The 16227-nt window shown below is 40.2% G+C and overlaps 2 protein-coding genes across 4 annotated transcripts in view; one reads left to right on the top strand and one right to left on the bottom strand.

The window, feature by feature from the left end:
* The window catches only part of nfatc3a (nuclear factor of activated T cells 3a), a 61496-nt gene extending 46040 nt beyond the window's left edge, over positions 1-15456 (top strand). For all 3 annotated transcript variants that reach the window (XM_051380326.1, XM_051380327.1, XM_051380328.1), the window contains exon 10: positions 12141-15456. In XM_051380326.1, the coding sequence (XP_051236286.1) occupies positions 12141-12217 (77 nt within the window). In that variant the 3' untranslated portion in view covers positions 12218-15456. The remainder of the gene's footprint in view (positions 1-12140) is intronic.
* Positions 1-16227, bottom strand: part of esrp2 (epithelial splicing regulatory protein 2) — a 54480-nt gene that overhangs the window by 15315 nt on the left and 22938 nt on the right. The window lies entirely within an intron of this gene.

The raw sequence follows: 16227 nt of genomic DNA, 5'->3' as shown, positions 1-16227 counted from the left end.
ACCTCTCACTTTTTCTTGCTCTGTGTGTGTAACTACATATCTCTTTTGCTTTTGCTCTGACTCTCACTCTTTTCTGTCAGTCCGGTCTTTCTGCTCTCATTATCACATTTTCCTCCCTCACCCTGTCCTTTCACACAAGATATTTACATAGCACACCCATCTGTGATTAATCTCATTTTCAGTCTAAAACAAGGGGCCTCTGAGGGATTAAATTTACCCCACAATATGTCAGGCGCAAGATAAATTTGTATCTGATGATGTAAAATAATACAGAGCGCCAGTTGTTGTATTTTCAAGGGGCTGAAAACTTGATGCCTGATTATGGTGATAGCGTTTCATCTGTCATTACAGTGCACAGTTGTGTACACAGGTTTATTACTGAGGGGTCCTGTCACTTAGTATTGGGTAACATAGACACAATAGGACTGATAACTATAGTATCATGTTAAAGGACCAAATTGTGAACTGCTAAGCTTCTGTATCTCTGACAGCAGTTTGGAGATTAATTATGCTTTGTATTTTTTTGGCTTCTTGGAACTGGGGAGAGGGAGATGATTGCATCATTTTCTGCTACTTGTAAAGACGGTAGCTGGAACACAGAAACTAAAGTTGTGCGCCGCTGCAATAATTACATCCTGTGTGTGTTTCTCTGTACACGAGGGTGTGTGTAGGTGCGTTAACAACTCTTAATTAGCATGCTCAGGAGAACTTGTTGACTTAACAATTGACCGTGAAGCCAGCGCATGCATTTAGCAGCTTTTTTTTCTCTCAGCCATGAACTACTACTTATTTACCCAAAATATGTGTGTCCAAACTATTCTAAATCATCTACCTCTTTATCTGCCGTTCAGAGCCTCACCCCAGCGGCATATGCTAATTAGGGTCCTAAAGCTTTAGGGTTAATAAACAGCCTGGCGAAGCCGTGTTAGGGAGGTGTGACATTGTGCACTAGCAAGGGTCAACCTAATTAACACAGGGCCATTGTCAATAAGTCATGTGTGAAAGACCAACTACCACTGAGGTTCATCAATGCATAATACTTATGCATACACACACGCTAAAACACATTTAAACGCGTAACCTTTGAGAAAGAAAGCCTGATGACAAAGATTTTCTTTCTCTTTTCTGTATTCCCCTTTTACAGGCTCACATATGGACGTTTGTATGCACTCATAAAATGCGTTTACTAAATCTTTCACATAAGGCTATAACTCAGATTTAGTCAGTCTCTCCCTATCACATATGCAGAGACAGATACTCAGCCTCTCTGAAAGTAGCTGGCTGCAGTCGCACTCTGACAAAAAAGTGTGAGAAAAGTTTGTGAGTGACACGGTTCAGCCGGGAATGTAAGCTCTCCCTTTGAGCCTGTGGCTAAAAATAGCTTTCTGTGCCAGCCCAGCTCTGTAGGCCATGTTGTGAAGTAGCAACATGAAGCTTACACCCAGCTCGGAGTTTTAGGAGGTCGCAGAACACTCTCTTAAGTAGACCATATTAACCCCGGTATGACAGACAGATCAGATGCAAATATATGTAGATAGAGTAGCGAAAAAGGCACATAGATTAATACAGCATGAAAGATACAGATGTATACATACATACATACATACATACGGTACATACATACATACATACATACACATGTAAATTATGCTTGTTTCCGTAATCCAGAATGATGCCTTAGGGTGATTATGCATAATTAACATTTTGTGGCAGTGTATACGACCACCTTGGCTGGATATATGATTAATGTGGTTAGAATATGGGACACCATGCTCCTGATCTGCAGTTAAGTAAAATTGCCATCAACACTTCACCCTTTAAAAGGGCTTTGTAATTTGACAATGAGATTGCATCACCTTCATTCCCTTCAACTCAGGATTTCCACTCAAGCTCTACCTGTTTTTGTATTTTTCCTGATAAAATTGTATTTTAGTAAGACATTCTGTTTTTGAGAATTTGTCTTTAAATAGTTTTTTCACCTGTAGAGAGCTGAGATTGAATCATTATTTTACCTATCATACAATCATTATAAATAAGATAAACTACTGCAGTAGTATCACAGACTTGTGTCAGTGGCATGAGAGGGAATACGAATGTGAGTGTGTAGAAAACTGCTCTGGTTAGCAAGCAGATGGCCCTTGTGACGCACACCAGAGCATGCTTGCGATGTGCGTGTGTGTGTGTGTGTGTGTCTGTGTGTTAGATGGGGTATTGTGTTTGTGTGTATCTGTTTGATGTTGTGGAGGTGTGAGTGTACTGTATGTGTGTGTGCAAAGCAGGAGACACAGGAGGTGAGAAGACAGACTGACAGACAGATGGACAGACAAGGTCAGGATCCAACCCCACTGCAGGGTCACTCAGCCGAGACATTGAATCTGAAATGTACTTGGCACCTGAGATTAAAGTAAAGTGTATACCGGATAATTTAATGCTTTTTTAAAGTATTTGCTGTATATTTTTATTTGTCCATGGCGACTCATTGCGGTAGTGCAGTTGAAATTGGACATAATCCACAACTATAAAACTATACTATAAAAATGATAAAGAATATACTAAATATAAAATAGCCTTTTTAAAATTACAGCAGATGGATAGCAAAGCATTCTTTTTATTAGGTTTTGCAATGAAAAGCAGGAAAAGGAAATGTTCACAAGGGCAATGACTTGGAAAAGGAAAGATGGAACTTTTCAACAAAGCAGCATGGGACATAACTGAATGTCTCTCAAATGTGCAGCTTTGTGTATTTCTACTGTTTTGATGTCTGAATCCAAACAGCGCAGAGTAAGGTTGGGTGCTGCCACCATGAAATAGTATCAAAGACAAGTTTTTCATGGTCACTGTTGGGCACATTTGGCGCAGAGACAATGGCGCGTCAGTACCTCAACAATAAACTAAATACATGTTCACTTTATTTCTATTACAGGACTTTTTATATTCATTTATGTCCACCATCTATCCCCAATGTGACTGTCAACCAGGTTTGCCAAAGCCCTGCGAACATGTGTGTTTGGCTACTCTATAAACACAGTAGTGGCTTGAAGAATGGGCCCTTCTGTGGCGATGATTGCAGCCGTCATGGTGACAGAATCTGAAGCCTCTGTGCTGCCGAACCGCGCATTTAACTAATTAATCAGCACTTGACGATCTCTATGTTTACAGAGCACGGATGCGAAGGGATAGTACGTTTGTGTTTGTCTGTGTGTGCGCATAAGCAGCTACTTCGGTGTCACTAGTGTGCGCACTGTGTGTTCACAACAAAAGCTGGTCCTTTGTTGGTCCTGCCCTGCCCAAATGCACAGCTGCCTCAAACGGCGAGCATGGCTTTGAGGGTTAATAATAGGCCGGGCCCTGCTGCCTGCACTTCTTGAGAGAGACACAGTAATGACACAAATGCGCACACACACAGATACACACATTATCCTGTAGTTGTAATCAAATATACGAGGCAATGTCCGTGCAGTGAACCCATCTTTTAAATATATGTTTTTATTGTTCTGTTTTTCTATCTTTACAAGGGCACAGACTGTGTAGAAATAGACAGAAACTTCCAGGAGCTGTTGCCAGAAAGAGCTGTGGCAGCCCTTTTTGTGCACAATTGTCCCTGACATGTTGTCAACATTTTAACTTCTCTGTCAAACTTTTAATTAAACAGGCTACATGGTTGTTACCGAGATACTTGCACACATGCACACTGCAATTTCGAAATGTAAAGATTAATTTAGCAAAATGTTTATATCAAAGCATAAGTCATAATTTGACATTTTGGAAATATAATTTTCTTTGTTGCCCAGAGTTAGATGAGAAGATCAATACCACTCTTGTTTATACGTTAAATATAAGGCTACAGCTTGTAGCCAGCTAGCTTAACTTAATATAGACTGAAAACAGGGATCCAATAATTAATTGGTATGCATTTGTTTAATCCATACAAAAACTAAAGTGTTAAAATGTTGTTGAATACTTCTTGGTGTGAAGCAGTCACTTTATGAATTATCCTGCCTAGCAACTGCTCTTAGCCAGAAAACAGTCTGGCATGTAACCCCCTGTAAAACCACAACTTGTTTTAGCCAGTTAGCTTAGCACAAAGACAGGACACAAGCACGATACAACAAGTTAATTAGTGAGCTTTAGAGGAGCTGGTAGGTGGATATTGTTTTCTTTCAGAAAGGGCAAGGTGAGCTGTTTCTCCCTGTTTCCAGCCCTTATGCTAAGCTAAACTGGCTACTACTGGCTAGTGGCATTGCTCTTCTCAAGAAAGTGAATATGTCGAACTATTGCTTTAACATCCAAACAAGTAGCTCTTTATAATGAGAAACAACAACATCCCAATCTCCTCAGTTTTAAGTCTCCTTCAGCTCTCGAGCAGCTGCTCTCTGCACACAGTCTGACTGTATGCTCCCCGAATGCTGCAAAATGGCATAGAGCCGTAATTGAGTAAAACAAGTGAGTGGTAAAGAGTCCAACATCTAGCAATCCAATAAAGACTTGGATATTTTTCTCAGGAGTTGGCCCGACAGGACGAGGGAGAAAATGCCAGTGAACATTGGATTTACCTTTGACAGGTGGCGAGAAATAGGACCCCAGTTGTATTCCAAATGAAATTAAACATGAAATTAGACTTAGAAATGACCTTTAGTTATTGGCTACCTTTGGTAAATTGTCTTGATTCACAAATCAAACTTTTTATTGTATTATAAAGGCACACCTGCCTCATTTATTCTCATTCAATAACCACCATCAAGAATGATCAGTAAACAGTTAATAGAAAAGTAATTTACAGTAAAAGCATTGAATGGTTGGCAACTCTGGCTGGGCTGACTTTTTATAAAACATCATCTCTAGAGATATTGCATCAGACAAACTACTTTTTCCATAATTATTAACTGTTCACATGTGTACACAAACAGGAAGAACTGTAAACGTATCAGTAGTGCATTGCACTCGGATTATTTATATGAAAAAAAACAGAAATAAATCTTCGATGTTTTTGTTTTTGTGCTCCTGCATGTATGTGTATTGGACCGTCTTAGTCAGAGGCTTCATGCTGCCATTAACCAACCATAACAGAGTAATAACACAGAACTCTTGATTTCGATGGCATGAAAAAACAACAGTGGAAGGAAAATACGTTTCCATCAAATGCTGCTGCTGCTCGTTAAAAACAATGGCAAACATTTGCTGGTCTTTTCCCCTGAAACAAGTGGAAATGGACTTTCTGTGTCATCTTTCCATACAATTAAGGTCTTAGGGAGTGTAATGCAGAGGACTTGGCAGAGGCTGGAGCCTGGTGTGGAGACGGTGCCAGTCCTGTCTTTTTCTTAAGACAGGAGGGAAGCCTGGAAATCCTTCAGTGGGGATGAGAGCAACATATGACCATTTAGTTCTTGAGACTGAAAATACGCTTTTCATTATCATAAAAATGAACAGCCTATCTTTAATGGGGGAATTTGCCAAGATGTTTGTTTGTTGCATTACTGGCTGCTCTTGTTGTTCTGTCCCGTGTCAGTGCTGATTTTTGCTTGTCAGCCGGGCATCAAGCGCCTGTGTTTGACTGGAAAATGAATACTAGTCACCACATTGCTCATGGCGCGCAAGTGAGGATTTGACAGAATGTGGTGAAGTAGATTTCACTCCTGCTAGTAAATTTAGAGCTGTTGAAATGTGTGTATGCAAGTGTGTGTTCAATCCATAAAAAGTTTTTTCTGTCAGCTTTTGGTGAGTCATCTCAGGGTGTTGCTGTTAAGTTGCCACCGTGTCCAGTCCAGTAAGGAAAATACAAATTTTTAAACCCTGCACTTACTCTTTTTTGAAAAGCAAATGATTAGTTAATTGACAGAAAATGATCTCTTTTCTTAAACAAAAATACAAAATATCCTTTATTTTTAGCATCTCAAATGTGAGGGTCTTTGTGAAGACTTGTCTTTTTATGTGAATTAAATATCTTTTTTTTTTATCATCTTGGACTTTAGGACATTTGACGGGCATTTCCCCCTACTTTCTGACATTTTATAGACCAATCAATAATAATTAAAAAAAATTAGTTGCTGCCCTACTGCTGTAGAGACATTAACCTTAAATCTCTGCTCAAGTGAAAAAACTTATCTAGGTATTATTTTAGGGTTAGCAGCTCCTGACTACCAACCATTATATGGCAGGAAAAAACATTAGTGTAATTATTGTTTGACACCAGAAATTCATCAGCTTCATGCTCTCTGCTGATAAGTTCTGGTCTACCGACAACTATTACCCATTGCAGTGGTCTCCCAAGTCGGCAATTAAGCCTGCAGTGGTTTCCCTCCTAAAGCCTGGTCCTTTGGTCATCTGCTGAGCATAGCCACTGTTCTGTGCCCTGGATCAAAGGCGGGGAGCCTTGTGAATCACTTACCGTCAGATCAAATGGGAAATCCACCGATGATTCACCCAAATGAGTGACTTTGAGAAACTGACTTTTGAACAAGCTTCTCCGGTATACTCTGTGCCCTCACCCACTCACTTACTTACTTCAAAAGTGAAATTAAAATAAAACAGAAAAGGATCAGAGAGGAGCAGCAGAGTTGAAGTAGTGCAGCAGAGAAAGCTTTATTGAGCCAGATCTGGAAGCTTTCAATACAAGTGACCATCTATTTCCAATGTGTGTGTGATCGCTCAGTGGATCTTTACTTCATGTTTTCTCTCATACCTGAGGCTTTGTGAAGACGTGTGCATGCCATTACAGGGCCCTGCAAGTGGAAACTGTGCTTTGATATTCCCTCTTGCAGGCAGACTCAAGTCTTGCCTCTTTCTGTTTCCTCTGCACAAATGTTTTCCATTGTGGCATGTTGTCTTCATTTGCTGGACTCAAGAATCAGTCAATCTTCGAGTTATTTGCTTAAGCCGCTCTGCCAGAGTAAAGTTTTTTTCAGCCTGGGTCAGGGAACTTTTTTCAATGTGTCATAGAGGGTTATAATAATTACCCATTTTCCATTTCGACACTAGATATGTTTATTGTACTGAATGTCCATCTGCCAGTTTCACTTCTGTTTTGCATTATGGAAATCTTTTCAATATACCTCCTTTGACATGCACTTTAGAAACGGAGACGGGAGATTACCCAATCTCAGTGGTATCCTGCTAGATGTTAAACTTTCTTTCAGGGAAATCTAAAGAATCTCCTGACATTCATTCATTGTATGTGGATTTAATAATACTTTTGTTAGTAACAGTTATTTTTTTCTTCTTTGGTTCAATCTTTCCTCGGCACATTTTGTGAGAGATTAATCTGAACTCTGTGGCTAGTTCCTGACTGGTGCTGATGCCTACTGCCAGTGAACAATGACACTTAGTTTAACAAATAAATGGTCTACTTCAGATATTTAAACCATCCCTCTATTTCCCCTGCAGTTCCTCTGAACACAGAGAAGCTTTGTTTTAAAGATTAGTGTTAACTTGTACAATAAAATATCCAAATAAAAACGTGAAGCAGGACTGATTTTTACTATAACATTTTATTATATAGATGATGAACAGGAGAGGACTCAGATCTCATTCTCTCCATGCTCCTTTAAGTAGTTTTTTTTAAAATTCCCATCTCAACCAAGTGAGCATTAAAAACAATTAGCACGCAGGGGAAGGATCCATCTGATGGAAGCCTACCTGAGAGCAGCAGCAGTAGTAGTAGTAGTAGTAGCAATAGTAGCAGTCGGCTGACTGCAGATGTATATTTTGTCTAGGGAGCCCCCCTCCTAGTCATCTGCAGAGGATCTCCCTCAGGCTGAGCCATTCAGAGCCACACTTACTATGGCTTGCAGCGCTGAATCACCGTCATTCTGTTGCACTGTAATGAGCAGTACCAGTAAATCTGAAAAACACTATCAGCATATGAAACTCCTCATAGGCTCGACTCAAATCAAACCTCTCTTTCACTTCTGGATCATTGATGTGTGGAGCTCCATTTTTAAATGAATGGTTGTATCTCAAAGCACATATTATAGCTCATTGATACAGGAAAATTAAGCTTATTTCTTATGTAAAATACTTATGTTTTTTTTCCCCTTAAAGAGATACTTTTGTAGATTGCTGAAGCGTATTTAGTGCTACGTGTTTTTACATAATATTGTTTCCTATTGGGGCCATTATTGTAGCAAAACTATTTGCAAATGTGAGTGGAGAGTAATGTAACTATATCTCAATCCATGTGTGCGTAATCAGATTTGTAAATGTAAATTAAAACAAAACGATTTGCAAGTATATTAAGATTTGTAATGTGTAGGTGAATGTGTGAATGTGTACATACGTAGTAATGACTGAAAAGTATTTGCTCCAAGAGCTGGAAATACAGTCATCAGTTACAATTCAAGCTGGCCTCTCAATGGTCTGTCTTTCTACACATTACACAACTTCCAAGACTGATAGAGGCCAGTTTGAGGCCAGGGAAGCCGAGGTGGTTTTCTTGCCGGGTTTGGCCCCTGGCACCCAGGAGCTGACCCTGCCGTAACCCCCGCTCAGGCCTCCAGAGGTGGGCGTTGACTTATGCTCGAGCTCCCTCTCAGTCCTCTCCCGTTTCACGTCTCTCCTGTACCCGCCTGTACTCGCCTGTACCCCTTGTGTCTTTTTCATCCGCTGTAAATCAACTCAGTACTATATTTCCTGTGGTCAAACCGCCTCTACTACTGTAACTGCCCTCAAGATGTTCGTTTGACAGAAGTGGGTGTGACTAATGAGGCACACAGATAAATCACCACATGCATGTGCAGATCTTTGCCACAGTAAAGATGTTGCCGTGTAAAAGACAGAAAAGACAGTTGAGTTGTCTGTATTTCCAGATCTTGGAGAAAATATTTTTTGTTCTAAGAAAGAAAGTTACATCAGTATGTATGTATGTATATACAGATTTGTCTTCACATTACAAATATCAATACACCTGCAAATCTGAATACATATTTGACTTTTTGGTTTATGTATTTTAAGATGCTATTACACATTTGCAAATCTGATTACACATACACGGAATGAGATACAGTCACACAACCCTCACTTCACATTTGTTAATAGTTAATTGTTAATGTCTCAGTAAGTTGTTGACATCCCGTCAGTAGGAAAACAACAAAGAATAAGGTGCAGTTTCCTCCTTTCCGTTTTCTGTTAGTCTGCAATGGAAATTTACTTCCAAAATAAGTTCAATCTTTTTTCAAACGGCCCCAAATCAAGCCTTCCAAATTTACATCGAGCGCAGCTGTAATATCGAGAGTAAAACCTAACGAAAATGTTTGACAGATTGCGTGGGGAAACCTCTTACGGCCCCTTTTTTATGAGAAAACCAAATGAATCAGATTGAGAGGAATTCTTCTTAAGTTGATCGACTCATGGGCTTTCAGGTTTATGCTAATTGTGCCTCTCCTGAGTTTATCAGTCGATAGGTGAATGTTGTGCCTCTGCAACAATTTAATCAGTTCAGCGGAAAGTGATAGGTTTTTGCACGCCCACTTGGTGTCGGTCTTTCGCACTTCGTTGCTTATATTCCTGTGGTGTTAGAGCAGATTGACTCCCGTCAATCAACACAGCTACAGAGTTTACCACATAACATTTCTGCTGTGCAGGTGGCTTTGACAGGCCTGTAAACATCGCTCTGTGTTTTACCCATTAAGTTAAAGTAGTAAAAGTAAAAGTGCCTAAATGAGCCTACAGACCACGATCAATTTTGAGAGATTAGTATTTTATATATTTGTTATGTGATTGATGAGATTGAAACATAAACATTTCTCAGCTACATTTCAGTAATGACTGTGCTTGGACAAAAGAAGCCCAGTTACTAGCTTTTTCATTTCATCGTTACAGCTGCTCTGATGGTCTTTTAACAGCTTTAAGACGCTGTTCATTTCCAGCACAGTTGCAACACTTGTCCTCTGAAAGGTCACAGCCTTTAAAGGAGATCTGTATTCGCCCATCACAGTTTTATTTCAACGATGGAATTGTATGACAAAATCAATAAACTGGCCAACTTGTTGTCTATTATACCTCGGTGTTCTATATACAAAGGTAAATGTTTGCTTTGAAAGTGACAGTGTAGTCTCATAGGTGCGTGGTGGTGCTGTGAGTGTGATTGTGTGTGTGAACATGGTTGACATGGGAAAGGAAGAGCCTCCCACGCTAACAGGATGATGTGAGTGATGGTGGCCAGACACAAAAGCAAGCAGCAGAAAACAAATAAAACAACAGAATGTACACTAAATAAAAACTGTTGGTCCTGCGACAGAGGCTGTCAGAGAGTTGAGGTGTTTAACAGAAATATGCGCACAAGAAACCGACTTAGAGTGGACTGTAGTTTGAGGAAGAGATGATGAAACTGTGAAACAGATAGGAAGGTTAAGAGGATTATTATGGTTTACTGAACTGATGAAAGCTGTGTGGCTTTACGAATGCATTTGTTTTATTTTACAGCGTTTGTTGCGGGCTCTGTGTCATCGCATTTAAATATGGTTTCCTTTTTCTCATGAAACACTTGGCTGGGTTCATTTGCTCATCATTTGACTGAGTCACCCAACTGCCTGTTTTTTTTTTTTTTTTTTAAATTAAGTTACAGTAATACATGTGTTTATTATGGGCCTGAAGAAGGTGAGATTTCACAGTACGTTTGCAAGAGTGGACAGAAATAGGTGTCGAAGAGAGGAGCTGCATTTTGACTGTCATGTACAGACAGGTCTTTAAATTAGCCCATTGTCAAACTTGGCTAGAGGTCTGCTGCACCTTCCTAAACCAGTCTGCCCAGTCTGATTTCTGCATTTCGTGTTTCTGACCTATCAACGTCACCTTTCAAAACACTTCGAGAAATCACATGAAGAAGTCACAGGAGTAACACACACACACACACACACATGCATTGTTACAGTGGAAAAAGCATTTTCCATCAATTTCAAACAAATGAAAGTCTGCCTGTCTGTCCTCATCCCTCCCCCTTGCGTCAAAGTATTTGAAGTTGATTCACTTCACGGCTGCGACTTTTACTAGCTCCCCGCTGCGTCTCTTGTGGTCCCAGTGTGAATGCTGGATGGAGGCAGCAGATGTAAAACAATCACACGCGTTGACTGAAAAACAGGCAGCAGCGCAGAGAAAGAGTAATCTGTTATTTATTTCAAATTAGACTCTAACTGAGTCGGTGGAGTAATTAACCACTCCGGGCTCGACGTGTTTTTGACAATGGGTTGGTTTTACTCTGCTCTCTTTTTTTGCCATTGCTTTAAGAACCCCATGAACAGGCCTGAGGAAATGTACTGAACTACCATTAAAGCTCTGATGAAGTAACGGACAGCCCCACTGATTGGCCGGCCATACAGGGCTGTGTTTATAGGAGTCACTTCTTGGACTCAATCAAAGGTCAGAACTGGCACATTTAGTGAATGGAATAGTTTCTCTCATTTGTTATGTCAGGAGTGATTATATGTCACGTCAGAACTTTGGGTCTGCCAGTTTGTGAGTTTTTCCACCTTTAGCTCTCGGCTGGTTGAGTTTGAGCTTTCAGTCTTGTGAGGAACTCAGTGTGGGACAGCGCTGCCCTCTGCTGGCCAGAAATGTGAACGAGTAGTGATGGAAGGATGAATGCTTATGATGTTTGGGGGCTTCAAATTCAAACATGCACAGTGACATCTGGTGGTTCTCTTGTCTTGTAGTGTATTAATGTAGTAATAGTGTTACCTCAGTTATATTTTGTCACAACCGGGCTCAAGGCTGGACAAAGAAGTAGAAGAACATGTAAGAATGGTAACTAAAAACACGTTTATTTTACATAACTAAAAGGAAACTTAAGATATAGACGAACAAAATGCAGTAAAACCAAACAGGGTTGAAGCCCGGGGAGAAAGAGACTGGCTGACTTCCACCAGCTTAAATATCCTGCAGCCTGACTCCGCTTATCAGGCTCCATGATTATTTGTGTACATCCCCCGTTTTTCTCAATTATTCTCCTCTGTTATTATCCCACCAACGTTCAACGCTTTCAAAACTGAATAAAGCACCAGTGACACAAGCTTTGGAGCTCCTGCATCGTACACCCATTGCTAATTTGCCGTGAGAATGATATAAGATGTGCTGACACGAGGCACATTTAAGTGAATTATGCAGTGAATATGCGATATTAAGTGTTTCTCTGTTTGTTTCTGTCTTCACAGTGAATGAAATCATCGGCAGAGACATGTCCCAGTCTCCCAGCGCTCACTGTCCTCCATCAGCACACAACCAGTCATAGCTCAGCCCACACGAAAGCCCTGACGCAGCCTTTGGGTCATGAACCGTCCCCTCCAGCTGTTAAACCTGCAAACCCCACAGCTCCAACACTGACTGTGGACCCCGCTCCCGGTCTAGGTGCTGGTCCGGCTGCTGGTCCTGTGTGCGATGGGACAAGAGGGCAGGAAGAAAAAAAAGAAAGAAAAAAGACTGTGGTCAAAGACAGAAGAGCGGTTGGAGATTCTGTTAAAGCCTCATGGACCTGCTAGACCACCAGCCTGACAAGAAGACATTTAAAACTCTACTATTTCTCTCAGTTAGAGATAGAGATACGGAACTCGCAACTTCGCACAGATTAAACTGAAAGCTGAGTGAGAGAATGTAGGTTGAAATGGTTGGAGAATAATGAGGATTAATGAGATTGTCAACACGTGAGCTGTCCCTCTTCATTAGGTGTGTGCCTGACCTTTCAAAGCACTGCTGTCTTCCTGACCAATCAGCTCTCTCCGTGAGTTCGGAGCACTTACTTTTTCAAATAACTTTCTGTATCGGAGACAATACGACGGCGGGTGTTGTCGTCCCCCCCTTCTCACCAGCAATTACCTTCATGAATGAAGACGTCTCGAGAGACAGACAGAGAGAGAGAGAGAGTGCGCACGGTGCTCTCACAGGAAGCCAGAGCTGGGATTCAAAACCGGTCTGAAGGTGGTTTCAGTTCTCTGAAGTTAGAGTTTCTCAGGCAAAAAATTCTATAAACAGCAGGATACCGAAACTCCCAGCATGCTACAGAACATTCGTGATTGCCTGAATGAGCATTAGCAAAAGTGGGGCATGATGTGGCAAAAATGAATCACACTTGTGATTTACACTTGACATTTTACATTTAAAGAATTCTGGGAAAATTAATTATTAGCCAAAAAATTGTCCGGCCTGAACGATCAGAGTAGTTCGTAAAAAAATCTTTCAGAAAAAAAAACCTGTCCGGTCCCAGTGTTTGTGCTCGTGGGTTAGTGATGACAGCACCGTCCGCTCCTCGTCTTTCTCCCTTTTAAAAGCTAAAACCATTCAGGTGCTGGAGTGCAGGGAAACTGGTAGGGAGGATGAACTGATCTGGGATCTGCAACCTGCAACATTCCGACAACTTTTAGTAACCATGCAGCCATGTAGATATCTGTACATGACCCCCCCCCCTTCCCCCCTCCTTCCTTCTTCTCTTATGTTTTATCTTTACCCCCCCATGTGTTTTCTTTTTATCCTCTTCAAGTTGAACAAATGCCTTATTAACACTTAGCAGCTTTGAATGGTAGCGAAACCTTTTTGTTGTTGTTGTTGTTGTTTTGCACAGCTGGCTTTGAGTTAGACTGTAATATTTTTTCGGAAACAGATTTGGGTCATGTGGATATGATTTCATGCGTCCTGAGGAGGGACCTCTCTGCTTCGGAAAACTTATTCTCATGCAATAATTCTCCAGATCCCAGGGGCCCCTCGTGTGCCTTCTAATTTCTAACAGCCACCATATTTTGCGATGGTATGGCAATCTAGGCGACAAACAATGGGAAATAATCTGACAAAACGTTTGGAGGTATTTTATACTTAAAGATGTCTATATATTGCATTTCTGTGTTGAACAATCCCAAAGTGTGGAGAACGGCGTCTGGATGTAACAGGGTTCCTGTTCCTTCCACATCCCCTGTTTGCAACAATCAGTGTTTGCTGTTCACAATCTAAATACTTCTCCTTAACTGTCTCCAGAATGGTATCTATTTCTCGATGATTTATTCATTAATATTATAATATTCTGACAGACATGCAGTGCCTGTAGGGCAGCAATAACACAGTCTGGAGGAGAGAGTGTTTTCAGGCAGATACGACGCGCGGATGCGGACGGACAGATTCCCGGGTGCAGATTCCCTTTGGCTGTTTTGCCTTAAGCTTGACAATGTTGCTCCTGCATGAGAAAGCTGAGGAGTGTTTGCTTTTGACAGCTTGAAGTCAGTTTCCAGGTGAAAATGATTCTGCTATGCATTAAAATTCTGCCTAATGCCTTTAAAAATGAGAAAAAAAATAAGACAAAAAAAAGACCTTGATGCCTATAGAAGTAGACTGTAGACTTATTGTAGATGCTTCATTGATTCTGTTAGCATCCTGGAGTTGCCCATCAGCCAATCTGCCTTGTCAAGGACATAGTGCAAGCATCTTAATAGGTTCAGGTGTGTGTGTGTGTGTGTGTGTGCGTGTGCGTGTGTATGTATGGATGGATGGTGCTTGTACCAAATATGCTGTACAGAAGACAGGAATTGTAAGAGTCCTATTTTCGACAACAGAAGCACACACATGTATTTAGGCTATGCAAACTATAACAGCAGCAAAGGTGAGATACGACATTAAATATGAAAAATGAGATTATAAACTATTTGTAATAATGTTGCTTATGAACTTCACAGAGCAGACAGAAAAAAAACATTCAGATAGTGAGAGTATCATGTCACTATGTAAACTATTAGGATGCCTTAACTTGTTTGAAGACCCGTTTGTCAGTGTGTCTGTATGCTGTTGTGGGTTGATTTATTTTTTATTTTTCATGACTAAGACATAAGTCAGTAACTTTTTAAAATTTGTTTGTTTGTTTTTTTGGGGGCATAGGTTGGACGTTGAGGGGTTGGGTGGGAGAAGGGAGATGGCTTTTTTTGCATATAAAGCTGGTTCTGCAGCTTGAAAGACTTGATTCAACAAAACAAAAAAGAAACAAAACCAGCATTGACAGTAAACTCTGGCTGCCGTCCTCTTCTGTCACAACCAAAGACCGAACAATATGTTCCCATATTACATTATGGTAAAGCAACAGAGACTGTACAATTCTATTTTTGATACTTTGAAAATGGATGTCATTCCTAAAAGGTTGGGGACATGTATGAGTGTTGAAAAAATAAATAAAAAGACATATATATATATATATATATATATACATACAAACACACACACACACACACACACACAGATATATACATATATATGTATACGTATATATATATATATATATATATATATATACACATACATATATATGTTTTGTAAAATAAAAGGGAAATACAGGTTTAGCTGATGTTTACCGAGCCTTGTATTGTCATTTCTTGTATATTTTGTATGTTAAATTTTTTGTAATTTTTAAGACTGCAGTGCTTTTTGAAATTATTCAAAGGGAATACCTTGCATCATACTGTAGGCTCTAAAGTAGTGTATATCAATAAAACAGAAAACTCAGCTATGGCTTTGTGTCAGTGTTTTTTTCCCCATGTGTTTGAAACAACAGCTTTCCTCTCCCAGTAGACCTTTTTCACAGCAGCCATTTTTCACATGAAATAGTAGGGTAAACACAGGTTACTTTACTACACAGATGTAGTAATTAAGGCTCTGTTCCATTTAGATCGAAGAGATTCGGGGTGCTGCTGTTGTGCATGTTGGCTCGCTAGAAGGCTCCGTTACACTAAATGGAAGTAGAACCTAATTAGCATTATTAGTACCTGTGTTCACACCGTTTAATGTCAAAAAGGTCTGTTCTGTGCTCCCACCAACTCCTGTTCACAACTCAGCAAACTATAGTATTTACTCAAAGGTTGAATAAATAGACAATCATAACAAAGACAATACACTGCAAACAAAGCTGCACATATTCAGAAGTCTTATATTCCGGTCTGTAGACGGCACTGGTTTGGTGCCAGTTTGTGTCAATTCAAATTGTTATTTGGTGATTGTAAGTTGGCTTTCATTAAATGGATATAATGCATGATCACAGAACCATTATGTATAAAATTTTAAAATGTCTGATTTAGTGCCCTCTAGTGGTAGCATCAGAAAATTAATTGTAGCGCTTCACACTTCCTAATAGAATATGGCAATTTGCATACTGACTCAAACTATTTGACTTTGTTGTGTGGGGCAGAGGACTGTCCACATCACCCTTTAAACTGCATTTATTCCCTTTATGAAAAGAAAACGTAGATTTGTACATATGAGGAACATTTCCAATTGGTT

This window comes from Dicentrarchus labrax, unplaced genomic scaffold (genome assembly GCF_905237075.1).
Source record: "Dicentrarchus labrax unplaced genomic scaffold, dlabrax2021, whole genome shotgun sequence".
In the NCBI taxonomy this organism is placed as follows: Eukaryota; Metazoa; Chordata; class Actinopteri; family Moronidae; genus Dicentrarchus; species Dicentrarchus labrax.
This window is presented reverse-complemented; position numbering and strand designations above follow the sequence as displayed.